At 42.4% G+C, this 27,471-nt stretch overlaps 1 protein-coding gene across 2 annotated transcripts; it reads right to left on the bottom strand.

Annotated features, from left to right (window-relative positions):
* TIGAR (TP53 induced glycolysis regulatory phosphatase) lies at positions 1-27,067 on the bottom strand. 2 transcript variants are annotated; one of them, XM_059934415.1, is made up of 6 exons: positions 26,931-27,067; positions 18,631-18,668; positions 14,995-15,116; positions 6,294-6,371; positions 2,892-3,029; positions 1-2,006 (listed from the first exon to the last, which is right to left on the bottom strand). In XM_059934415.1, exons 1-6 carry the CDS (start codon positions 26,960-26,962, stop codon positions 1,578-1,580), a joined length of 837 nt encoding a protein of 278 aa, XP_059790398.1. In that variant the 5' UTR covers positions 26,963-27,067; the 3' UTR covers positions 1-1,577. The 2 variants fall into 2 exon arrangements, with proteins under 2 accessions (XP_059790398.1, XP_059790400.1); XM_059934417.1 differs by having other exon boundaries at positions 2,892-3,002.
* Positions 27,068-27,471: the final 404 nt, after the last annotated feature.

Here is a 27,471-nt window from a genome sequence, read left to right as displayed (position 1 = left end):
TTTATTTTGTACAATACAGTGGTTACAAGTAACCAGATCTATCTATACATACCAATATAGAGCTCCAAGAGATATGTAATAAGTGAAAATACAGAATACAGACAGCTTGATATTTTGTACATTTTAAAAACACCAGAACGATACCGTTGTTCCCTTATGACACTAGGTGGCCCCGTGAAGGGTGGATGGGTGTACAGACTCGCGGTGCTGGCTGCCTCTGTAGAGAACAGGAGGAAACAGGACAGCGACAGCTGCTTAAAGGAGCTTGGCTTACAGCGCAATGTGTTATTTCTTTTAAGAAAAACGGGGAGCGGTATTACTTCTGGATGGCGGGGATGTGGACGTTTATGATCTGTCCTTTTTGGTTACTTTCCAGCTTTTCATCTCCAGTGAACTTCCTCTGTGCTCGACCACGTGCTGTGTTCCAGTACTGGCACGAACACGGGCAGCGCTGGACACACTAAGGACGGCATGATCCTGAACTTGAAATATGACCACACGTGATTTTAGCCTTAACTGACAGCCTCAGTCGTACCCTCTTGTGAGCTGAGACTCACAGCATTCATCAACGTGATAATTTAAAAGCAAACTGCATGGAAAACACATTCTCCATTTACATGAGGGCCTCAGAGCGACCCATCTTTTGTACAAAATTAAGGTAACCAAACTCCCTTTTCTCCAGTGCCATCTGGTGGAAAGGAGAGGAAACCTCATCTGTACCTTCCACAAAAAAACCACGGTTCTTTTCAGTGAAGCCTCTCTTTTATTCTGGGGCTACTGTGAAGCAACCGTTTACTTTCTTTAGCGCCGTCTTCAAACTAAATTCTTCAGCCTACAGGTTAGATAAGAAAGATCTGCTCTCTTCTCTTCCTCTGCTCAGATTCCTGCTTTAAAAATTCTGTAATCAGATGATGCTTCTTCCTCACGAGACTATTCTGCAACCGCAATCCACATTCATCTGCATCTCAAACCCTCCAGAGTAAACAATTCCAACAGTTGATTTCTGTATTAAACATCTAGTGTCGTTTGCTTTTACATAAACTATGACGGCAAGCATTTCTCCTTTAAAGGACTTTTTGAATATAACATATTTTCACATAAGTATGGAGTGGCAATTACAAATAGTTCCCTCTTCCAAGAACTAGATGAGACAGTAAAAAAGAAAACATACAGTATCTTACCAAGAGCCAATAAAATAGGCTAGATTTTTCAGACATTAAAGAAAAATACCAAAAACACCAGGATATTAAAAAAGCAAAAAAACCCATAGTAACAGGATTATTGATCCCCCAATTTGCAATACTGAGTTCCTTCATCCATTTACAATCCAGAGATGTCACTGAGCAGGGCGGTAAAATCACCCTGGAAAATTCCAACTGTACTCACAAAAAAGAAGTCAATTCCCGATGGTTCTCCATTAGTGTTTCATGTGGCCCTGATTCCATTCGAGCTTTATAACCTGCTATAACGGACAGCTTTTTAACTGTTTCCAAGTCTGCATTAGCAGAGAGTGGAAATAAAGTCAAAGGCACTCCCTCAGAGGCTCACATTTTTTAGATTTCGATGCAGATTTAAATTTAGTGAGTTTTGGTCATCCCGGTCAGGTGGCCCTGTAGGTTCACACACACACACTGGGTGGTTGGTTTCACTTCTCCTTTCTCAAAGTTTATGATAAAGACACTCATCCCTGTATTGGGGCTGACTGATGTGAGTTCGGACCTGCTCAGGGTCACTGGGAAGGAACACTTAAGGTCGGTCAGGAAATAATCCAACAGGCTTCTCATGTAGGCGCCGTGACTCACAACTAAGACACTGGCCACTAACCCTGGAGCGCCGCTGTCCGAATGAAACTTGGAGGCACAGTTTTTCCCTAAAGGAAATATCTCTGCCAAAGAACTTTCCAGACAGTCGCTCGGGGCTTCCTGGGAAAACTGTTCATTCTGACCTGCTTCTTTCAGGATCAGCTGACAAAGAAATTCAAAGAAGTCTTTTCCACGCATTTTCACCTACAAGGAAAGAAAAAAAAAAGGTGAAATAAAGTGACATTAATGACTGTTTTAAGACATAAGCAGAACTGAGTTTTTCTACACGTCAGCGTCAGTGACTACAGAAGCAGATGAAACGCTGTGTTTCTATTCATTCAATCAGTGTTTCCACAGACACTGGTAAGTAAGCGCCCACCTTATTTCTGGACCCATGAAAGCATTTTGGGGACAAAGGTGAGTAAGATACAATGACTAATTCCTGACTTCAAAGCACTCGGAGTCTAGCTGGGGGAATCTACAAGCAAACAGAAGCCCATAAAACAGCAGGAAACTAGGAATACCTAGGGAAACTGCATCCGGCACTTCCGTTCAATCAGAACAACAAGGATAAAAAGCCTTCCCTCACTAAACTAATACAAAGTCTTTACAAGAAAATTATGAAAATTAAAAATGGGGGGGGGGAAATCAGCAATAACACAACTCAAAAGCAGAACACTCCAGAGCAATGCAAGCAGGGCTACGAAGTCACCTAGAGCGGCAGGCGCAGGAGAGGCCTGATGGTCTTGCCACGCAAGTTGCCGGGTTTTGCCCGCCATCCTGCTGGCCAGCACCATGCCTGCTTCACCGACTCCACTGCCACTGCGAAGGTTACTGCTCCCTTTTCAAGGAGTTTTCTTAACAGACCCATCTAATAACCCATTTCCTCAAATCCATTATCGGTAATGACTTAAGAGAAAGACAAGACAGCTTAAAAGGGGAAAAAATGGTATGGTGCAGAGTTGTTTTGTGAACCAAACAACTTCCAAACTGCTTAGCTACAATTCAGAAACATCTTCGAGTCAAGATTGCAGCTACTTTGACACTGACACGCTCATGGACGCGGCGACTTTCCCCAGGGCTACGTACCTGGTCCAAGGTCTCTCCTCCGGGCGGTGTGAACACAGGGCACTCCTGCCCAGCTGCTTTGGCCATGGCCCTTAGCTCACTCAGCGGCCAGCCTTCTGCAACCCCGTATTTCTGCAATGATCCAACAGACAAAAAGGCCTCAAAGGAATTTGCAATACAACAACTAAGTACATGTTTATGGCAAATTCGGAACAATCATTCTGGGGTTAAGCTTAGATTTCCTTGGCTTACTTTATCCTGTCTCCTCGGAGAAAATGCACACCCAGATCCATGTGACTTCAAAGCTCATTAGCTTTTTCGATTCATAAAAATTGAGTCTTAGCAAAGGACACGCAAGTCACAAAGGAAATGCAAATGGCCAATAAACATAGGAAATCTACCTCACTAGGAATCCAGAGTGTGAAAACTAAAATGACACCTTTCATAAGTTATTAAATCAGAAGACCACAGAGATCACTAATAGCCAGTGTTGATGTGGGAAAAACTCTCTCCTAGATCATTCATGGGAGTATAAATTGGCACAGATCTTCTGGAAGGAAATGTAGCAATACATACAAAAGTCCTTTTAAAAAGTACACACTCAGCAATTCCATTTCTAGGAAATGTATGAGATAATGTGTGTGAAGGATCAACTACAAAGATGTTTATATTTTAACATTATTTACATCAGTGGAAAATCTAGTCACAACCTAGATGTCCTAAACTAGGTCAGTAGTAGCTTGGTTAAACACATGATGCAATAGCAATATCTTAAGAATACAAGAGACATTAATTATGTGATCATATTGATGTGCATTTATGGGCACTGAAAAACACAGTACGTAAGACAAGCCAGTTAAAAAACAATGCATAGAGTAGGATTTCATTTCGAAAAACATATACACAAACAGATAGACAGACAGATAAAAACAGACAAGAAGGAAAAAGTCAGGAGCACACATACCAAAATATTCAGTGTTTGTGTGTGGTAGAAATTTTAATTGTATTTTTTTCCAAAGTGTTCTTAGTTTTAATTCCCTACAATGACAATGGATTACTTGTATAAGAAAATATTGAAAGAGACAAATGGTCACTTATGGTTTGCACTGATGATGCCAAAAGATTCTAACACCACCATCAGATAAGAAATCCAATAGTGAAATATTACTTTTTTATAAGAATACATGCACACTTTACCAGCTGCTCTTCCAATCTTCAAGCCCAATTTCTTACACTCTTAATTATATCTGGAGCAACACAAAGAGGGCCATTAAAAGCCATCAGTTGCTTTGTTTTCACAGGAGTGGAAACAGCCATTTGCTGAATACTCCAAACGCTTTGCTGGGCAGTTAGGAGGAGAGGACGGGCGGCTGCACAGCTCCCACCCTTGCTGAGATCGCGGGGTGGTGGGGTACCAAGCAACTGCAAGCGGAAAAGTGCCGACATGGAGAGAGACTGACAGATACGGCAGGGATGTCTAATCTGGACTCGGGAAACCACCGAGGGCCAAAGCCTCTGGCAAGTGGAAGCTGGCCAGGCCTGGGAGCAAGCATTCCAGGCAGAGTGGAGGACAGATGCGGAGGTTCAGTGAGCACAGAGCACGGGGTGTTCGGGAGACTCCGGAAAGAGGCTGAGAGGCGTGTGACCAGTGGTCCAGAGCACGGACTCCAGGCCCAGAGGCCTCAGTGTGAATCTGAACTCTGCCATGAATGAGCTCTGGGACCCTGGGCCTGGACTTGACCTCCATGTGCCTCGGTTTCTGCTTCTGTAAAACGGGGGTTAAGAAATAAGGTTTTTACATCTTCCCGGCACCGGGGTTCTTGTGAAGATGAACAAGCCCGCGGCTCTTGGAACAGCGGCGGGATGCGGTGAGCACGGCGCCAATGCCCACTCATGTGACCGCTAAACCCAGGCACTGGGCACCCGGCAAGAGGCAGGAGGCAACAGATCAGACCCCGCAGCTCCCAAGAGCCGGGTCAGAGTTATGACAACTCCTGAGGGTAGAAGAGAAGCAGTGAACCCGTTTATACAGGGGTGTGGCAACCAAATTTTGCAAAGATTGCTCTGGCTGCAGCGTGCAGATCAGACTGGAAAAGCGGGGAGCAAGTCAGAAAGCAGGAGAATCACTCTCAGTGACCCAGGCGACAGAGGGTGCCGAGCGGCGGGAGGAGGGCAGCGGCGGGCACGCAGAGGAATGAAGCGTCGGGAACTACTCAGAGGCGGCGCGGACAAGACGAGGACAGGACGTGCAGAGCGAGAGACAGGGAAGGGCCGGCAGGAGGGTTTCAGCCACCGCGGGGAGCAGGGCCGCGTGGAGAGGGGAGCGCGTTCCACTGGGCGGATGCGGCCGCGGGGCAGCTGAGCCACAGGCAGCTCGGTGTGTGTGTGCAGCTCAGGGAAGGGCCATGGACCGAAATCACTGGAGAGGGTGAAGTTACTCAGGAGAGCACGGATGGAGAAGGGATGGCCCAGCCGATGACAACGCTTTCTCCTTCACGTGATGACGGGCCCCGTGCAGCATTCCACTGAACTCAGGACATTTTCTTCTTTTAATCTATTCAGCGTTAGTTTTGGGGATAGGTGTCGTTTTCGTTTTGTTTTGGCCGCGCTTTATTTTATTTTATTTTTTTTGGCCACAAAGCACGGCTTGCGGGATCTTAGTTTCCCGACCAGGGATTGCACCCGCGCCCTCAGTGGTGAAAGCGTGGAGTCCTAACCACTGGACCGCCAGGGAGCTCCCAGGACATTTTTCTTGAACAACGTTCGAGCACTGGTTCCTGGGCACAGAGTGAGCCTTTCCAGGGAGCGCTCGTGCTGCAGCTCTAGTCTACATGCTGAGCTATTACAGTGAACACACGCAGGTTATGAAAAGCAGTTCTGTGAAGACGCCCTGGCCACGCTGCTACGCTTCTCTCCAGGGGTAGAGGAAACCACAGGGCTGGCAGGAGAGCAAGCAGCTTACAGGCCAGCGTTATAGAGTGCACCAAAAACACTGCTCGAGGAGGAGACTTGGGGCCAAATCTCAGATCCGAAATTGCCGTCTTTTAGCTAAATCACAGTTTCAGGAAGATTCATCTCTGGTAAAGTATATAAAGTTGGCATAAAGAAGTCTATTCATGCTTATAATTATGGGGTAGGATTAGGAGACTGGGAAGAGAACTTTTCACCTTTAAACTCTTCTGTACTAAGTTCTCACAAGTATGCCTTGCTTTTATAATTTAAGATACCTCTTTCCTATGATTTTAATAATCAAATAAGACACTATTTATGAGAGTAAGTAACAGTAACTGCCACACACTAGATTCTTCATGTAACAGCTGATATCACATCCCTAGCAGGTAGGCATTTAATTTCTAGCCATGGGATAAACTGAGTTGGTTTATTGATAATTTATGGTAAAAGAACAATATGTAAGTTACTTACCCTTTCTCGAAGTCTTGAATCATACTTTACTGTCATATCTTTGCAAAATTTGCTCTTCTCCAAAATTCCATGCACGGTCTGCAAATCAAAAGACAATTATCTCTTTTCTCATAAAAATAATCATTCTTGGGGAATTCCCTGGTGGTCCAGTGGTTAGAACTCGGCACTTCCACTGCAGGGGGCCTGGGTTCGAAACCTGGTCGGGGAACTGAGATCCCACAAGCTGCACACGCAGCCAAAAAAAATATCATCCTGGGAGTGTTCAGGATGGTAACATAGGAAGACACTGAACTCACCTCCTTCCAAGGACAAGGAAAACCCCATAAGGCTAACAGCAGATTTTCCAGTAGAAACCTTACAGGCCAGAAGGAAGTGGCATAACATATTCAAAGTGCTGAGAATTCCAACTAAGAATCTTTTCTCTATCCAGCAAGGTTATTCAGAATTGCAGAAGAGATCAAGAGTTTCCCAGAAACAAAGCTAAAGGAGTTCGTCACCACTAAACCAACCCTAGAAAGAAAGAAATATTAAGGGGGGAATGCCCTGGTGGCGCAGTGGTTAAGAATACACCTGCCAATGCAGGGGACATGGGTTCGAGCCCTGGTCCAGGAAGATCCCACATGACCCAGAGCAACTGAGCCTGTGCACCACAACTACTGAGCCTACACTCTAGAGCCTGCGAACCATGACTACTGAGTCCACACACCTAGAGCCCGTGCTCTGCAACAAGAGAAGCCACCGCAATGAGAAGCCCGTGCACCACAACGAAGAGTAGCCCCTGCTCACCTCAACTAGAGGAAGCCCACACACAGCAATTAAGACCCAATGCAGCCAAAAATAAATAAATAATTAAATTTATTTTTTTAAAAAAAGAAATATTAAGGGGACTTCTTTAAGCTGAAAAGAAATGGCACTAATTAATAATAAGAAAACATATGAAAGCAAAAATCTCACTGGAAAAGGTAAATAATATAATAAAGGTAGTAGATCAATCACTTATAAAACAAAGATGAAGGCTGAAAGACAAAAGCAGTAAAATTACAATAATTAGTTAAGGGATGCATAAAACAGAAAGATGTAAAATGTGTCATAAAAAGTATAAAGCATGGCAGGGAGGAGTGAAAAGCTAGTTTGGGAATGTGTTCAAATTTAAGTTGCTTAAATTTGGCCAACTTAAAACAGGCTACTACTTATATAGGATGTCATATGTGAACCTCATAGTAACCACAAAGAAAAAATTTACACTAAATACACAAAAGAAAATGAAAAAGGAATCTAAACATAACGCTAAAGAAAACCACCAAACCACAAGGGAAGAGAGAAAGAGAAGAAAGGAGCAGAGAGGAACTACAGAAATAGCCAGAAAACAATTAACAAAATGGCAATAAGTACATACCTCGCAATAATTACTTTAAAGGTAACTCAACTAAATATGCCAATCAAAGATACAGAGTGGCTGAATAGATTAAAAAAAAAAAAAAAAGAGCCATTTATGGGCTGCCTACAAGTGACTCACTTGAGAACAAAGGACACACATAGACTATAAAAAGATGGGAAAAGATATTCCATGCAACCAGGAATGAAAAGAAAGCTGGAGTGGCTACACTCATATCAGACAAAGTAGACTTTAAAACAAAGATTGTAATAAAAGACAAAGGGAGCATTACATGATAAAGGGGTCAATCTAACAAGAAGATATAATTTTATAAATGTATATGCACCCAACAGAGGAGCACCAAGATATTTAAAGCAAATATTAACAGACTTAAAGAGAGAAACTGAGAGCAATACAATAATAGTAGGGGACTTTAGCACCCCACTTACACAAATAGGTAGGTCATCCAGACAGAAAATCAGTAACATCAGTCTTAAATAATGGATTAATAGATATAAACAGAACACTCCATCCAAAAGGAGCAAAATATCATTCTTAAATGCACATGGAACATTCTCCAGGATAGATCACATATTAGGTCACAAAACAAGTCTCAATAAATTCAAGAATACTGAAATCATAACAAGCACCTTCTCTGACCACAACTGTATGAAACTAGAAATCAAGTACAAGGGAAAAAAAAAAACAGGAAAAACCACAAAAATGTGGAGGTGAAACAACATGCTACTGAACAACCAATGGATCATCGAAGAAATCAAAGGAGAAATCAAAAAATACCTAGAGACAAATGAAAACAGAAATACGACATACCAAAATCTATGGGATGCAGCAAAAAGCAGTTCTGAGAGAAGTTCATAGCAATACAGGTCTACCTTATGAAATAAGAAAAACCCCAAATGATCTAACTTTACACCTAAAGGAACTAGGAAAAAAAAAGAACAAAGTCCAAAATTAATAGACAAAAGGAAATAATAAAGATCAGAGTGGAAATAAATAAAATAGAGACTAAAAATAATAGGAAAAATATCAACGAAAATAAGGGCTGGTTCTTTGAAAAGAGAAACAAAATTGACAAACCTATAGCTAGACTAACCAAGAAAAAAGAGAGAGGACCCAAATAAATAAAATCAGAGATGAAAGAGGAGAGGTTCCAACTGAAAACACAGAAATACAAAGGATTGTAAGAGACTACTACAAACAATTATATGCCAACAGATTGAACAATCTAGAAGAAATGGATAAATTCCTAGAAATTTCAATGATTTTAAGACTAAATCATTAAGAAATAAAATATATAAATAGACTGATTACTAGTAAGGAGACTGAATCAGTAATCTAAAATCTTCCAACAAACAAAAGCCCAGGACCAGATGGCTTCACTAACCACCTGGAACGCTACAAAACATTCAAAGATTCAATACCTAACCTTCTTGAAATCTTCCCAAAAACTGAAGAGGAGGGAAATCTTCCAAACACATTTTACAAACCTAGAATTACCCCTGATACCAAAACCAGAGAAGGACATCACAGAAAGAATTATGGCCAGTATCCCTGAAGAACATAAGATGCAAAAATCCTCAACAAGATATTAGCAAACCAAATCCAACAATACATTAAAAGGACCATAAACCATGATCAAGTGGGATTTATTCCAGGGATGCAAGGATGGTTCAACATATGCAGTCAACTAACATGGTACACCATATTAACAAACTGAAGGATAAAAATCACATGATCATTTCAATAGATGCAGAAAAAGCATTTGACAAAATTCAACACCCATTTATGATAAAAAAAAAAAACCTCTCAACCAAGTGGGTATAGAGGGAACATACCTCAACATAATAAAGGCCATATATGACAAGGCCACAGCTAGCATCATACTCAACGGTGAAAAGCTGAAAGCTTTTCCTCTAAGATCAGGAACAAGACAAGGATGCCCACCATCACACTTTTATTCAATATAGTTTTGGAAGTCCTAGTCACAGCAATTAGGAAAGAAAGAGAAATTAAAGGCATCCAAATTGGAAAGGAAGAGGTAAAAATGTCACTGTTTGCAGATGACATGATACTATATGCAGAAAATCCTAAATACTCCATCAAAATACTATTAGAACTAATAAATGAATTCAGTAAAGTCACAGGATACAAAATTAATATACAGAAATCTATGGTGTTTCTGCACACTAATTAGTGAACTATCAGAAAGAGAAATTAAGAAAATAGTCCCATTTACAACTGCATCAACAAGAATAAAATACCTAGGAATAAATTTAACCAAGGAGGTGAAACCTGTACACTGAACACTATGACACTGATGAAAAAAACTGAAGACACAAATAAATGGAAAGATATTCTGTGTTCATGGACTGGAAGAACTAATATTGTTAAAATGTCCACACTACCCAAAGCAATCTAGATTTGATGCAATCCCTATCAAAATTCCAGTGGCGATATTTCACAGAACTAGAACAAATGATTCTAAAATTTGTACAGAATCTCAAAAGATTCCGAATAGCCAAAGCAATCTTAAGAAAGAACAAAGCTGGAGGAATCATGCTACCTGATTTCAAACTATACTATAAAGCTACAGCAATCAAAACGGTATGGTACTGTCACAAAAACAGACACATAGATAAATGGAATAGAATAGACAGCCCAAAAATAAACCCTCGTATATATGGACAATTAATTTACAACAAAGGAGCAAAGAACACACAATGGAGGAAGGACAGTCTCTTCAGCAAATGGTGTTGGGAAAACCAAGCGGCTACATGCAAAAGAAGAGACTACACTACTATCTTATACCCGACACAAAAGTTAACCCAAAATGGATTAAAAGACTTGAATGTAAGGTCTGAAACCATAAAGGTCCTAGAAGAAAACACAGGCAGTAACTTCACTGGCATTAGTATTTGCGATGTTTTTGTAGATCTGACTCTAAAGACAAGGGAGAAAAATAAACAAGTGGGACTACATTAAGCTAAAAAGCTTCTGCATAGCAAAGGAAACCATCATCAAAATGAGAGAGCAACCTAATGAATGACAGAAGATAACTGCAAATCATATATCTAAGGGATTAATATCCAAAATATACAGATGATCCTTGACTATGGGTTTGAACTGCACAGGTCCACGTATCCATGGGTTTTTAAAAATACATATTACAGTACAGTACTACACAATCCTCAGATGTGGAACCGTGGATACACAGGGCTGACTGCAAAGTTATATGCAGATTTTTGACTGCAAGGAGGGTGGGGGCCCCAAAGCCACACACTGTTCAAGGGTCAACTGTATAAAGCTGCGTGCCACAACTACTGAAGCCTGAGCGCCTAGAGCCCGTGGTCCGCAACAAGAGTAGCCCCTGCTCACCACAACTAGAGAAAGCCAGGGTGCAGCAACAAAGACCCAACGCAGCCAATAAATAAATAAATGGCTTGTTTTCATAAATAACATTTTCTTAGAACTCAGCCATTTATGTATCATTTATGGCTGCTTTCACAGTACAACGGCAGAGTTCACAATTGTGACACAGACCATACAGCCCACAAAACTTAAAATTTAACTAACTAGCCCTTTACAGAAAAAGGTTCTAGTTCATTAGTTCTCCGTTCAGGTGTGTCTAAATTGGTTTTAAACCCATCCGTTGAATATTAATTTCAGTTATCTTTTCAGTTCTAGAATTTGCATTTGGTTCTTGTTTGTAATTTCCAGTTCTCTGCTGAAATTCTCCATGTCATTTTTATCTGTGCATTCAATGATTATTTTAAAGGCTACATCTGATAACTCCAGATACCGGATAACTCCTGTGGCTCTTTCTGCTGCCTTTTGTTTTTGCTAATTTTTGTTCATGTTTCCTTCTCTCATTGTGTACCTGGTTACTCTGACAAGAGACACTGTATTTGCCAAACGGTAGAAATAATTAAAGTCCATAGTCTGCCTTGTTTTTTAACTCCCTTCCAAAAATCAGACACTGTTTTACACCGTCAATATTTGTTTATATTTACCTATACCTGTACCAATTTCTTTTGCTCACTATTCTTTTCTGAATCTCAGACATCTCTTCTGGAATTACTTTCCTTCTTCAATTATCCTTTGAAAGTTTCTTTCTAGCTTGTTTGTCTGAAATGTCTTCACTTCACCTATTCTCTAGAAAATGTTTTGCTGTATAAAACTCTAGATTAATCTTTATTATCTCTCAGCACATCAAATTATTGTTGATATTGACACATTTGTTGATAGTCTGATATTGGTCTTTAATGGATAATGTTTTTTCCTTCATAGTCTTTGGAGTTTTGCAATATTGCTGTAAGTGTAGATGTGTGGGTTTCTTTTTTTAATTCTGACCGGGATATTTTTACACTTTCTGGATCTGATATTTTGCTATCTTTCAATAATTCTGTAGTTTATTAACTGTGACCTCTTCGAATATTGCCTCTTTCCCATTCTCTCTGATACTTCCTCTCAAAAGACGACAGACCTTCTCATCACATCCTTCTGTCTTAGTCTTATTTTTAATCTATTTATCACACTGTGCTACACTTCAGTTGCTATCTTACATTTATCTATAAGCAAATGACCATTTCAGCTCTATCTAGTCTATAATTTAGTACAGCCACTGAGGTTTTCATTTTTGGATCAACTTTTTCCATATTTTAAGTAAATTTTATTGAAGTATATTTCAAGCGTACAGGTCACTGAGTTGTGACAGATCTAAGTACCACGAAAATCAAGACAGAGAGAAGAAGTCTATCAGCCGAAATGATTCCTTCGTGCCCTTGCCAGCCAACGCCTCCCACTCCTGGCCCCCCGCCCGCACTACCTGCTTTATGTGTTCTAGAGTCTCATGTAAATGGAATCACACAGTCTGCACTCTTCCACATCTGCCTTCTTTTGCTCAGATACTCTTCTGGGGACTCCTCTGTGCTGCTGATGAGTTGTATTCCACTGTATGAATACACCGTGTTCATTTATCCATTCACCTACTGATCAACACGTGGGTTGTTTCCACTCTCTGCCTATTACAAATAAAGTTGTCATAAAACATTTGTGTACAAGTCTTTGTGTGGACATATATTCTTACTTCTCTTGGATAAATTTCTGGGATTGAAACTGTTGGATCATACAGTTAGTGTATGTTCAACTTTCAAACTGTTTTCCAAAGTAGCTGTTCCACTTTACATTCTCACCAGCAACGTCTTGAGTTCTAGTTGTTCCACATCCTTTATCTTTCTAATTTTAGCCATGCACACGTTGTGTAATGGTATCTTACTGTGGTTTTAATATGCGTTTCTGTCACGATCAATTATGCTGAGCACCTTCTCATCTGTTTACTGGCTTTCCCCATATCTCACTTTGTAAAGCACCTGGTCAAATTCAAATCTTTTGCCTATTTTAAAGTGGGCTATTTGTCTAATTACTGAGTTGGAAGAATCTTATATATTTATACAGCTAAGAGATATATATTGATAATACATACATATGTGTCAGATATATACACATGTATTACATACATGTAACACACGTTTACAATTTTCTCCCAATCTGTGTCTTGTTTATGCTTTGTTCCAAGATGCCTTTATAAAGATTTTTCCTGTTTCCTTATAGAATTTTCATAGATTTAGCTTTTAGATTTGTTCTATGAACACCTGCAAGTTAGTTTTTGTGGACTGTGTGAGGTAAGAGTCACATGTCATGCTTTTCTGCATGGATGGTCCATTGTTTCAACACCCTTTATTGAAAAGACCACTGTTTCGACCACGGAATTACCTTGGCATCTGTGTCAAAAGCCAATTGACCAAAAAGACTAAACGAAAACAACTGACCATATAAGTGTGGGTCCCTCAACTTGTGATTGAAAGAAAAAGTCTTTACTTTGCCTTAATTTTTGAAAGTATTTTCACTGGGTATGTATTTGGAGATTTCTGAGTCATTATTTCTTCAAAATCTATCTTTTTACGTTCATACTCACCCTCACCCTTCTCCCCACTTCCCTTCTGAGACTTCAACTACATGTATATTGCACTGCTTGATACTGTCCTCAACGTCACTGAGACTCTTCACTTTCCCTTCTTAGTCTTTTTTCTTTCCACAGTTAATTTTGGAACGTTCAGTTTCCACGTCTTCATGCTCACTGACGTCTTCTTCTACAGTGTCTAACCTACTGTTAATCCCACCCTATGAAATTTTCATTTCAGAATACTGCATTTTTCACCTCTAGAAGATGAAATTTGGTTCTGCTGTCTCCTACTTCTCTCCTCATGCTCCTCTGAGGACAGTTTAGCCTCACTATTAAGGTGTAATATGCTCTCTGTATCCAGCAAAGCCTCCACTTGTGCTGGTGGGAATTCTGACTCCCCACCCTGTGTGAGCCCCAGGAATCGAGTGGACGACCGCCCGCCAGTGACCTTTTCCCTCCCGCCCGAAGCCGTGTTTCCTGCCCTCATGCAGTTTCAGCCACACGTGTGCAGATTAACCAACCGTCCAACAAAGAATCACGGGGATCCCTACACATATGTCTGTAGAGTTTTCTCTGTGCAGCTCTCTCTCCAGCACTCTTCCCCACAAATTTTAGTTACTTAAACTCCCCAAATTCCAAGCTTTGTCCCCTCAATCACTGAGACCACCGTCCTCTATTTGGCTTCTTCTGCCAGAGTCTGGGAATTGCTTCAGCTGGAAAACCAGGACGATCGAGGGCTCACCTGTTTTGTTTCACTTCATTCGGGGATCGCAGCCCACGCTGCCTGAAGTCCAATGTCTGAAAACAGTTGCTTCACAGATTTTGTCCTGTTTGCTAGTTGTTTATGGGGGGAGGCTACATTCCAACCCTGTTATTCCCCCACGGTTGCCACAAAAGCCTCCTTCCACCGAGCTTTTAGAAGCTGATTTGGTTCTTTCTTAAATCTCTGGGATCATTTTTATAGTAATCTGTTCCTTAAAGGTATTTCACACGTCTTTTATTTCTTTAGAGTAACATAGTTGTTTTTCAAACTGTATCTGGATTCTAAAATCTGACATCTCTGTGGTGTTTCCACTGGCTCTCTCTCACGACACCTTCTTTTGCCTTTTTATAGGCCTTTTGTTAGACATTTTCCCCAAGCTACTCTAACTTAAAAACTACCACAATAAAACAAAGCACAAAAGTAAAATGAAGGGAAAAGAAGTAAGTTCTGTCAGGGAGAGGAGGGCTGGGGGTGATGTCTCGTGCAAGTTAATTCCCTGCGGACTCTGGCAGCAAATGTTTCAAGGTTACAACTGCTGAGACTTTTGACTCATCAGCCTCAGCCTTGACTCTAAGCTCACCTGCTTTGTCCTCACGAGGTCACTGGAGAAAACGTGAGTAAACTTCACATTATTAAGAAATATACCAGCAGCAGCTGCTTGTTTAAATCCAGTTTCTGAAAGAGGCTCATCTATTCCTTGTCCTGTGGTATTAAGAGAAAGAACAGTAACATTCAAATATATGTATATATATATGGGATGCAATAAAAATCACACCTAACAGAATATAAAGAGCATTTATCTATATTTTATTAAAAGATTTCCTTGGGTACTTTTCCACATAACTTTTCAGAGAACTGAAAGCAAGCAAAATTAAGCTAGGATCCTGTAAAGGCTCTTCTGTATCTCCCAGAAGAATGTTTGCCTGGCGAGAACTGGGTAATGGGGAGGTTGTCCCAAGCTCTCCCCCCTCACATCGCCCGTCACTTCACCATGTGTTTTATTAATGCTGCTCCCAACCTTACGTTTTCACCTCAGCTGCGGCATTTGGGTAGTCGGATCATCACCTAGAAAAGTTTTCCTTCTTTATCTCCATTGTTTGAATTCAGTAACGTTCAGTATTGCAAGTCATTCTCAATAAAAGCTGACAAGTCTTCTACTGATTTAGAGCGAATAACAGGTCAGCCAATGACTCAACACACAGGAAAATAATCTGTCATGAATGAGAGTCGGTAGAAACAACAAGTAACAGATTTGGAACCACTAATACGTCAGACGTGTGAATCAGCAGAGACTGTAAACTGAGTCACAAAAATAAGCGACAAAAAGCGATCAAAAACCAGATAGCTTTCTAAAAGAACCAGACAGATCTTTTAACAATGAAAAATGGAATTGCTGAGGAGGGAAAAAAAAAAAAATCTCTCAGTGGATAAAAGGAGATTCATTAAGCTGAGAAGCTTCACGAACCCGAAGGCAGGGCTGAAGCTGTCCCCTGGCACAGACACGAGGAGATGGAGCACATCACAGATGTGTTAGAGACACGGAGAAAGGACGAGGATTCCTAAGTACCTCAGTGGGAACTCCAGAAAGACAAGAGAGAAAATGGAGAACAGAAATGAGGGAAGACATAAAACTACAGATGAAGGAAACACGACATACACCAAGAAGGATAAATTACTAAAAAAAAAAAAAAAAACAAGTACCTTCCTCGATTTAGTAAGAGAAACTGTAGAATACCAAAATAAAACACAAAGACTTTAAAAGCAGTTACAGAGAAAGACAGATACCCACCGTGGGACACCATTTGGATGAGAGAAGACTTCTGAAGCCAAAAAGCAGCAGACAAATAGCTCCCAAGAGCTAAGAGAATGTGAGTCTAGAACTGACTGGACTAAAAAAGACTGAGGAGAATAAAAACAGAATCGTCTGCAATAGAATCGACTGAAACTATCTTTACCACAAGCTGATTTACACAAGAGGACTTTTCAAAAAAGACGTTTCAGGAATGAAGGTCTGAGACGCAAAAGAAACGGTCAGGAGAGAAACTGGCAAATACAGATGTCAACCTAAACAAACACTAAGGAACAAATTAAATAATAATGCCTACATTGCATGGTTAAAAAAGGACAGGACTGAGATACTAAATGGCAGCACATACTTTGTATTTTTCAGGAGAGATGATATTTCTCTTACACTTGGTTAGGCACAAATGGTAAAGATATAAAGGCAACCATCAAAAGGATAGAGATGGCTCATTTCGAGGCCAGTAGGGAAAGTAAGAGTGGGTTGGATAAAGAAAAGGAAAAGAAAAGCAGGCACCTGAGATGTAAAGGTGAGTGAGAAGGAAAGGACTAGATAAAGAAGGGAGAAAAGAACCACAAAGGAAAAGTCCAAACACACCAGAAACCAGAGTCAATGTGGACAGACCACTCTCACCAGTTAACAGAAAGACTATTTTTTTTTTTTTTTAAAAAGAATCAAAATCAGCTGCCTACCATTTACAAGGTAACACTTAGGACATCAGTACACAGTAGGGTTGAACAGAAAGGAATAGGAAAATATATACCAGGCAAATCCCAACCCCAAACAGCCGGAGTTGCCATATCACTCTCAGAAATGCAGACTTTATGACAAAAGTCTTAGTAAGGATTGTGAAGATCACTATAAACAATCAGTGTTCCCATTCACCAGGAAGATAGAGCAATTTTAAAACTTGTATGTGCCTAACAAATTAGCCTCTAGCTGTATAAAAGCAGAACACATAAAGCACAAGTTGACAGAACTTCAGGTGTTAAAGGATAAGCTGGCCATCACAGTGGGAAATCCAACATATCTCACTCATAAACTGACCCTTAGGTCATACAGGCAAATGAGTAAATTTACAAAATTAGTAAAGTATGGAAGATTTGAACAACAAAACCAAGGTTAAGTATCTGATATAGAACTCCACACCCAACAATTAGAAAACAGATTTTTTCTCAAACATACAGTAGTAGGTTTATAAAAACTGACCACGCTAACCAATTTCAAAGACGTATTATCAAATAAACCATATTGTCAGAACACAAAGCAATGACACTGGAAGTCAATCACAAAAGATGAAGAACAAAACCCAAAAGCCCACTCATTTGGAAATTTAAAAAACAGTTCTAAATAACTCATGGGTCAATGAAGAAATCATAATGGAAATTTAAGATACTTGGTGCTGAATACTTATCAGATTACGACAAATCAAAACTGCAGGTATGTGACAAAAAAATGGTACTTAGAAACATATAAGGCTTGAGGGTTTTAAAAAAAATAAAAAGGAGGCTATAACTTAAAGAACTAAGCATCTAACTTCCAAAGTTAGGAAAACACAAAACAGACCTACAAAACAGGTGTGAACATGAAAATTTTATTCATGTTTTACCGTCAGCTTCGAATGAAATGAGACAAAGGAGCAGGGCCCACGGACAAGGCGGTACGGGACGTCAGCCCAGAGGATGCTCTGGGTGGGGCCCAGGTCAATAGGAAATAGAGGTGCGTTTAATTATCAGACTGGTTTCCAGAAGAGGGAGGCAAGCACATGGGGTATGAAAATCAGCTTCTGCAAACCCCAGATGTCCCTAGCCCCAAAATATAAAACTAAATGCTTGTATAATCCAAGCAGAGAAATAGCATGTCTAGCTGAAAGATATTCTTTAAAAGCCAGACCAGCTGGATCACAGGGAGATTAAAAGATCTGAACCCAAATGAACAGAACAAGGCAGGGGGCAGGGGAGAGTCTATTCAGAATAAAGTAACAACCCCATGTGAGAACAGGAATTCTCTTTTTAAACCATTTCTTTGTTACTACTAAAAATAATATAAGTATCTTAGCAGAAAAATACCATTAACAGCAGCCAGTAAATTTCTGTTTCCAAATATGAAATCATTTAAAATCCTGGCAGATGTATTTTAAGACAACTAGACTCAATATAACTCCTTAATCAGCTTCGAAGCTGCCCACGAACAACTTGGAGCACTGTTCTTTACATCTAATTCACTCAAGAGACTTACTTCTCTTGCTTACCATCTGCTCTGATCATATTTCTGTAACCATGATGATTTAATTCCGTAATCCCAGTTCACAGCCCAGAGTGGCCCCCGTCCACCCTACCCCACCGGATCTGATTAACCCATATTTCACATTAACACTAACAGAGAGAGCTAAAATAAGAGTCAGAGCATACCAACCTTGAAGGATTTTCTCCTTGTTAAGTCTTGTTTCTCCACTAAAACAGGGAGGGAAAAAAGCCTTTATTACCAAATTAGGTTATTTTTGAAATGAGAAAAAAAAAAATCAGCAACAAAAGGTAATGATACTTGTAAAGACAGCATATTGTACAAACGTCAGAATCTAACCTGTAAAGATAAAATTTATTCTAAACTACTATCTGCAATCATCTATTCTATGTACCTAATCGATAAGCTAAAATTTCAAATTGCCCCAAATTAAAATGTATAGATCAACAATCTTAAGTGAACTGAAGGTAGAAAATACTATTTTAAAAGTAGTATATGTACGTATAAAAAATTTTTGTTAAATAATCTTCTTAAATATGTTGACCAAAACTACTCCCACAGGCATCGGGACCAAAACACGACAGCTGGTCCATCCGTCCGTCCGCTGGGCTGAGCGGACAGGCGCGAGGGACCGAGAGCGGAGCGCAGAGCTGCAGACCCCGGCCCTGCCTCCTCAGTCCTGGAGCCGCTCAAGCTGCTCCACTTTGCAACACCGAGCAATTACAAAAGCAAACCCAACCCATTCTGAAGCAACCGGGAGAGCGAAGGGGCGAAGTGGTGTCGCAAAGCAACTGGATTGAGGCTGGAGGGGGAAGGTGCGGGTGAGGGCACCTGGACCAGACCAGACGACAGAGTGCACCCACAATGAAAGCAGTCGTCAAATACACAGAAAGCTCTCCGGGAGGACCCCGCAGACACTTCTCCGAGCTCTTTTTATGTGATGAGACTGAACCCAGAGATGCTCAAGACCGGCATCTCCTGGAGGTGGGAGCTGGCGTGTGCTGTGCGGACACTGGACAGAGAACTGGAAACGGTGGGGGGAAACACCCCACAGGCCTCTTCAGATGCAGTTATCGCCTCATCTGGAATCAACTGTGTCCACAGCCCACGTCCACACCCTTCCATGTCGGTGAGAGGTGAAAATCCGTGAGGGGAAACCTCGCTGCCATCGATCGGGCCCAGGAACAAGACTGCTCCCGGCGCTTACACTCACCAGCTGGGTTAAGCTCAATGCCTCAGCCTCCTCATCTGTAAAATGGGGATAATAAATGGTCCCAACCTCACAAGATTCTCGGGATGATTGGGTGAACACAGGTAAAGCATCCAGAACACTGCTTAGCTTTAGGAAGCACTCAGTAGTTGTATTTATAAGTCATTTTTGGACAGACTATATAGATATCAAAGACTTAATGCATTTTTAATCTTTTAAAAATTATGAAATAAATAGTAAATAATATAATGATAAAGCCAGCAGCCACGTTACACCACCCAAGTTAACAGATCACTGCCAGCCTCCAGGACCCCGTCCCTGTCCATCATGATGTCCCTCCTCCCCAGTGGGTCCAGGACCCCGTCCCTGTCCATCACAATGTCCTCCCTCCCCAGTGGATCCCCTGCCAGGACCTTTGCCTGCGCAAGTGCTCACTTTTCCTCTTCGCTTTCCTGCCCACGTGCAGCATAGGTTAGTTCGCCTGTTGTTGAACTTTACAATGACTTGCTTCTTACTCTATGTGGTTTTCTGTGTTGCTTCTTTTGCTCAACATTTTGGGAGATACACCAATGCTGCTGAGTGTGGCCGCACTTGATTCTCGTTTTTACTGTGTAAACTCCACTGTAAGCATGTACTACAGTGTAGCACGTGGTCCCCTGGGACAGACACTTAGGCTGCTGCCAGCTCCGGGCTGCACTGCCATGAACAGGTTTGTTCGGAGCGCAGCAGGCTCTCTAGGGCAGTGGTTCTCAAAAGCATGGTCCCTGGACCGTCATCACTGGCACTGCCTGGAAACTCACTGGAAATGCAGCGTCCCAGGCCCCACGTGCCCCCAGACACACTGCATCAGGAACTCAGAGGTGGCGGCCCCGCAGTCTGTCTTCATAAAACCGCCAAGTGATGCTGACGCATGCTCACGTTTGAGATCCACTCAAGGACGGCTAAGTCTTTCTGCGAAGCAAGTTCTGTTGCAATACAGTCATACCCATACGCCTATTTATCGTTTATGACTGTTTTCACACTCTAATGGTGGAAATGATCAGTTCAGACAGACCATGTGGCCTGCAAAGCCTCAACTATTCACTCTCAGGGGTTTGTTGAGCCCTGCCTAGCGACCTACACCCAGCACTACAACTGCGGGGCCATGGCGCATCCAGCTTTATTCGCTAACGCCAAAGCGGTTACACCAATCGCTACCACTCTGCAGCGTTCCACACCCTCACCATCATGTGACAGCTTTCAATTTGTGCCAAAATGGCACCTGAACACTTTACCTCACCTTGACTTTAATTGGTATTTCCCTGATTACCATGAAGGCTCATCACTCCTGCTTTGTTTTTTACGTGAAGCACTAGTTTAAAAAGAAAAATATCTCACGTGGGATTGATTCACTCAGATCCACAAAGGAATGCCATCAGACCTTAGTCAGAATCACAAACTCGGGTCTCTGCCTGGAACCTTGCCCCTCGTTTATAAAAACAGTTGTTTTTCAACCTCACCTAGAGCACAGGTTCTCAAACTTGAGTGTGTCTCAGAATCCCCTAGGGGTCTTATGAAAACAGAGACCGCTGGACCTGGCCAAAGTGTTCTCATTCTTCAAGACCCAACACAGCCAGATGGCTCCTTGAAGTAGCCTTCCCTCTCCAGCACCATTCCCTACCGCCCCATCCCATTTAACTACCCCAACTCTGCGCTCCCATTTTTCCCGGCACTACTGTAGTTAGTTACCTTCTGTACTACGCTAGTTAACTTTTGTAGTCATGCATCTATCCTGGCCCCAGTTCCTTAAAAGGCATGGCCAGAGGCTGCATCACCCTAACATGCCTGGTACCTGGAGAGAATCCTGGGAAATAACAGAACCTCAGTGTACATGCTCTTTGGATGGAGGGTCATCTGGAAATATCCACCAAAATGACAAGTCTGTTTACCCTTTGATCCAGCAGCCCTATTACTGGAAATGCTTGCATTCATCTAGATTTAAAAGAATATCTGCTACAGTATATTTCTAACAGCAAAAGATGGTAAATAACCTAAATTCCCTTTAGCAGGGAACCCGTTACTTTAACAAATAAACAGTGGGATATCTACCTGATGGAATTCAATGCGGCTGTGTCTGCTGGAGAGTGATTTATGTGAAGAGATGGAAAAATCACCAAGACATATTCAGCAGAAAAAGCAAGGTACAGAATGATATACAAAGATTGCTAGCTTTTTAGAAAGGCAGGACAGGGACTTCCCTGGTGGCGCAGTGGTTAAGAATCCGCCTGCCAATGCAGGGAACACAGGTTCGAGCCCTGGTCCGGGAAGATCCCACATGCCGCGGAGCAAGTAAGCCCGTGCGCCACAACTACTGAGCCTACGCTCTAGAGCCCGCAAGCCACAACTACTGAGCCCTTGTGCCACAACTACTGAAGCCTGCGCGCCTAGAGCCGGTGCTCCGCAACAAGAGAAGCCACCGCAAGGAGAAGCCCAAGCACTGCAACAAAGACCCAACGCAGCCAAAAATAATTTTAAAAAATAGAAAGAAAAAGAAAGGCGGGACACAAGAGTAAACGTTTGCATCTGCACGAGAGATGCCGGGAGGATGCAGAGGCTGTGGTCACCTGCAGGGTGAGAGGACAGAAGACTCAGGAGAACGGTTCTGATTTCTAAACACATGGACGTAGTGGCTTAAAAAATATACGACAAGTGAGTGAAATTACACAGCACTACTAGCCACTCACTTGCCAGTATTATCATTCTTGAGGTGAGTATTAATAAAAGATGTCTTGTAGCATTCCAAAACCCATTCAGAACCATATGAAATGGATATGAAAGAGATTAAGCTCTGCGGTTCAGATGAACAAAGCATCCAGGGAAGTGATGGGGAAGGCATTGCTTCTCATACAGAAAACAGTTCCCAAACACTGGATCCACGTCCTGTCTGTCTCAGCCTCACAGTCCTGCTGAGACCAAGAATAAAAGGGCTGTGCTTCACTTCTGTACGAGTGATGTCCTCTTTAGACAATGGCTTTGTAACCAATTCAATTACCAGCAAAATTCAAAGAACGCCTCCCTGACCCCCAATCCCATATTTACTTTTATATGGGAACCTCAGAAGGTTTGGCCCACTTACTGTGGATCACAAGCTCTCTCGCTCATTGTACAGATTTAAAATCAAGGGTGAGAAGAAATTTAATAATTACGCCAGACCAGGTCTTTACAAATCACACAAATGATTTGCCAAGATGATAACTTTTTGTATGCTTACTGAAAAGGTAGCTCAAGATTTTAACTTAATCCCAATAGCTGATTTGATCAAGGATTCAGAATAAAACATTATATCATCAAAATGTCATCCTATTAAAAAATAGAATCCCAGTACTTTGATAATTTGTAACAGTACTGCCCCAGCATCTCACCAATTTCAGCGAAAGGAGAAAAAATAGCTATAACATAATAAAAGATTTCCTTTAGCTATAAGTCAGTAGAGACTGTTGCAGACATCAGTGCATTATTAATAATCACTAGTGTTCTACTGGGCATTTTTTGCTTTCAAATCACTTTATAAACATTATAGTGTAAGAATCTAGACAGAGAATTTTTTTCCAAAAACGTGCACAAATATTTAGCCTTACAGCTTTTATCAGCTTTTTCGAGAGGTCTGTACAAATCCTTGAAGCAACTGTTTAGTTTGTTTGGGGAGTGGGAAAGAAAAGTGGGTGGCTAAAATAGGTTTACTATTAAGCTACTTCCCTAACCAAAGCTTGGCTTGTAGCAGTGGCAGGGAAGGTAAGGGGAGTGGAAAGGTCAGAGGAATATATTTTAAAGGAGTCAGGAATAACAGCACTCATTTTCAAAACCTGCAGTGTGATTCAGTTCCAAGACAGACACCCGACTCTGCGAGAACGCAAACACTTAGGCCAAGAAGTCAAGTCTTATGACCGGCCATTTAAAGGCCTACAAATATGCACCATTTATTTTGTGGATTATCATGCTGTTCTTCCCTTAAAAAGACATGTTATTTTGTTAGTTCTGGTTTGTATTCTATAGCGTTTCTCTAGAAATCATATAGAAAGCTTAATTTCCCAATCACATCCTTTTAAATAATTCAAACTCCACGGACCAGTACTCGGTTTGCTGCAGCAGAGACAAATCATGGGAAGTCAGTATATATTTGGGGCAAGTTTTCAAAATAGATATGCTTTGGTGTACACAGGAATGGAGTGTACTCACCTGATATTTAAGCATGAATATACAGCTTTATCCTAATTCCTCCACACCAATTAATTCATTTGAAAATGAATTAATAATTTGAAAACATAGAAGATTTCAAGCGCTAGTAACATGGAGAGTTTCACTGGATGGTCTGGGGGCAAAAATGTAAAATACTCAATTCATGATATATGTTTGTCTATATGTAGATTAGGCCTAGTTGCATAGGCTCTCCCAGTTAATCAACCCTACTCCCAGAAAACAAATATCCCAGTAACATAACAATTACATGCATCTTGATAAAAGTTTACAGATGATCCAATATTCACTTGGCCTGCTTTATTAACACACAGAACAATGACTAGCGTTCAAGAAGACTATGTGCCGACAGAGGCAGAGTCAGAAAAACCAATCAGTTTTGCTGTCAATACCTACACTGATTCATCATCTTTAAGTAGTTAAAAGTAAAGGAAATTTAGTTTGTAAAAATGTTTAAAGAGCTAGCTATAAAAACGGAAGTGAAATGGGATGGTTTTGCAGGCAACCAACTGCAAACTCCTACAAAGAACCTTTCAAGGGAACTAGGGCCTTCGATGTGCCGTGTGGGTTATGGCAGTGTCGACCTGCATGTACTGGGGTTTTCAACCATGCTGCTCTAAGGCCACCAGAAGCTACCGCTCAATCAGATTAGTAGACTGGAAGTTTGAAAGGTGGGGTATTCTGTTCCAAAAATGATACAACTGGCACTCTCCCTTTCAAGTATGACGATGAAGATCAACACACAGATGGTAACAGCACAGATGCATAAAGGATTTGGTTGAACTTAAAGAAACTGCATTTTAAAAGTTTTCTTGCATTATCCAAAAATTATCCAACTCTTAAACACACTGATCACGCTCTCGGTTTCAAAGCATTTGACAGAGTCAGGTAACAGAAAACTCAAGGTAAATTCCCAATATTATGCTCAATGATTCAATCTTGCTGATTCCAGTAAGAGTCATGACATTGAACTCTGGTGATTATCAATCAAGTTTGAAATTGTTTCTTTTCCTGAAAGAATCATCAATTTTTAGCTCTGAGAACTCTGAAGGAGAAAACTAACCCTATCAATTATTTCAACACTTCCTTTGCACTTTCCCATGAATAAAACAGAGCAAAGTAAACAATTCTTATCACTCTTCATGGTTATATCACAGGAAATAAAAAGTAGCCTCTGAAATGGCTGATGATATTCAAGCAATCTACAAACACTAGGTTTTAACTCTGTAAAACAGGAGGCAGAAGGGCATAGTATATAGTTAAGAGGATGGGCTGCAGTCCTGCTGCCTTGGTTTAAATGCCACCACCCCAACTTGTCATGTGACAATAAGCAAGTCACATGCCCTCCGTGTCTGTTTCCTCACCGGCAAATTGAGAGGCCAGTCTTCACCTCACCAGATTGCTGTCAGAATGTAGTTACAACAGTGCCTGGCACATACTAATTTATTAAGACTTATTTTTAAATTAATTCCTCATAGGAATTCTATGAGGACTCCATTTAAAAAATGAAGCCCTTTTTAAGAAGCAGGGAGGGGATAAAATCCGCACTCATGTAACTACTGTCTATTAAGAAACTAAATAGGGATCATCTTGTTTTTCAAGGGGTGGTTTTGCCCAGATTTTCTACGACTTCTGAGTGGCAATTATATGCCAGGCACTGGGTCAAGGCATCCAGAAACTTTAGAGGAAAGGGCAATCAAGACTCTAATTCCTGTTCTGCTACTGACTAGCTGTATGACCTTAAGAAGGTCACACGATGGTCATAAAGCCTTCTATAAAATGGAGAGGGGTGGGGTGGAGAGAGAGGAGCTCGATTTCTAGCTCAGTCATTAAAATCCTGTGAATCCTAATGGGACAACTTCAGATGGTTGCCAAGATAATCTTCCTATAAGAACAGGACAAAAAAAGATAGCGGCTAAAGACAGCTTGACAAGGTTAGACCATATTGCTGCTCTCCACAAGCTCCACGATGTCAAAAACGGCATCTTAGTTACCTGTAACCCTGTAACCCTTAGTTACCTGCTGACACACAGCACCCACTCAGAATGCTGGTCCCATTAACCATACACACAAATTGGAGGACTCACTGCATTTGTATCAGAGCTGTCCTTACAGAAACAAAAGTTATTTAATTCTCAGATATATTTCTCCCTCTCCACTGTGCTATACTCTTCACCTTTCTGACATTTCATTATCACACTAACCCAGTGAAGTGGGTGGGTCCTGTCACTACCCCCATTTTATAAATCAGGAAACTGAGGTCGTAGAGATTAAGTCGGTAAAAGGAAGCCCGTGTTAACAAGGCTCCTAGCTGCAGCCCAGATTCTAACCTACGTCGATCTTTCTAGAAAAATCTGTGCTCCTGACCTCCTTGAATTTCACCTCCCGTTAACACCGGGCTAAGAAGAGTCGAGAAGGAAAGAGGAAGAGACGTAAAGACTTGTCAGCATTTAGCTCCCTGTAACGTTATATGATAAACATATTTATTCGGGGCGATGCAGGCGGCTGAGAGCAGGGCGAGGCCCCCTGTCCTCCCCCAGCGACAGAAGGTCTGCGGAGAAGCAGCGAATCTCAGACACAGGCCTGGGGGGCCGAGGGGACCGAGGGGACAGGGACGGAGCCGGCGCAGAGCCTGCAGCGGAAACGTCGGCCCCGGACCAGTCACTCTGCAGACCCTGGGGACCGGCCGGGGGCAAACGCGGGGCCCAGGAGGTGCGGCGACAGGGCTGTCTCTTCCGCTTCAGCTGCCAACCGGCGGCGGGGGCCCTTGACACTCACTCCTCCCGACCTCCCTGTCCCCATCGAACGCGGGACCGCTGCCATCTGACACCTGGCTTCCCGCTCAGCGTCGCTGGGGCAGGAGGGCCGGAAGGGGGTAACTCATGGGAAACACCTAGAAATCGCCAGGCCGAGCCTCGGAGGAGCAAATGGGACGGGCAGGGCGGGGCGGGTGCAGACCTTCGGTCCCCCCGCCCAACCCGCAACACTCCACGGAGGGGAAAGGGCAGCCCGCGCCGGCCATACTCACTGCCGGACCACGGTCAGAGCGAAGCGCGTCATCCCGCCGCCGCCGGGACAGAGCGAAGCAAAGGCCGCGCGCGCCGCCCGAACAGTCACCGCACTCCGCACAAGCCGCCCGGCACTGCGCCTGCCGCACCCCGCCGCTTCCGCACCCCGCCACCGGCCGGCTCCGCTGCCATAGGCCGAGGCGGCCGCCACGTCACCCCCGGACGGCCAATCAGGGCGGCCGGGGGCCGGCAGGTCGCGGAGACTGATGCGCGGCGAGGCCCCGCCCACGGCCGTGGCGCGTGCGCCCCTGCGCGCCGGCCCGTGATTGGTGCGCGGCAGGTGCGGCGGCCCCGCCCCGGGCCGGGAGGCGGGGCGTGCCCGGGGAAACCCGGTCCTGGAGGCTACGAACGGCTGAGGGGTCGCCGCTCCGATTGGGGTTGGTCTGATTGGAAGCTGGAGTGCAGCCAGCAGTCCTGCTTCGTGGGTGTACAGCGCCAGACACGTTCGGTCCTATGAGGTTTGCGTTGACCCCCGGCACTTTGGGGGTGTAGGGTCAGCAG

The sequence above is a fragment of the Balaenoptera ricei genome, chromosome 10 (assembly GCF_028023285.1).
Source record: "Balaenoptera ricei isolate mBalRic1 chromosome 10, mBalRic1.hap2, whole genome shotgun sequence".
NCBI classification, from domain to species: domain Eukaryota; kingdom Metazoa; phylum Chordata; class Mammalia; order Artiodactyla; family Balaenopteridae; genus Balaenoptera; species Balaenoptera ricei.
Note: the sequence above shows the minus strand (reverse complement) of the source record. Positions and strands in the feature narration are given on the sequence as shown.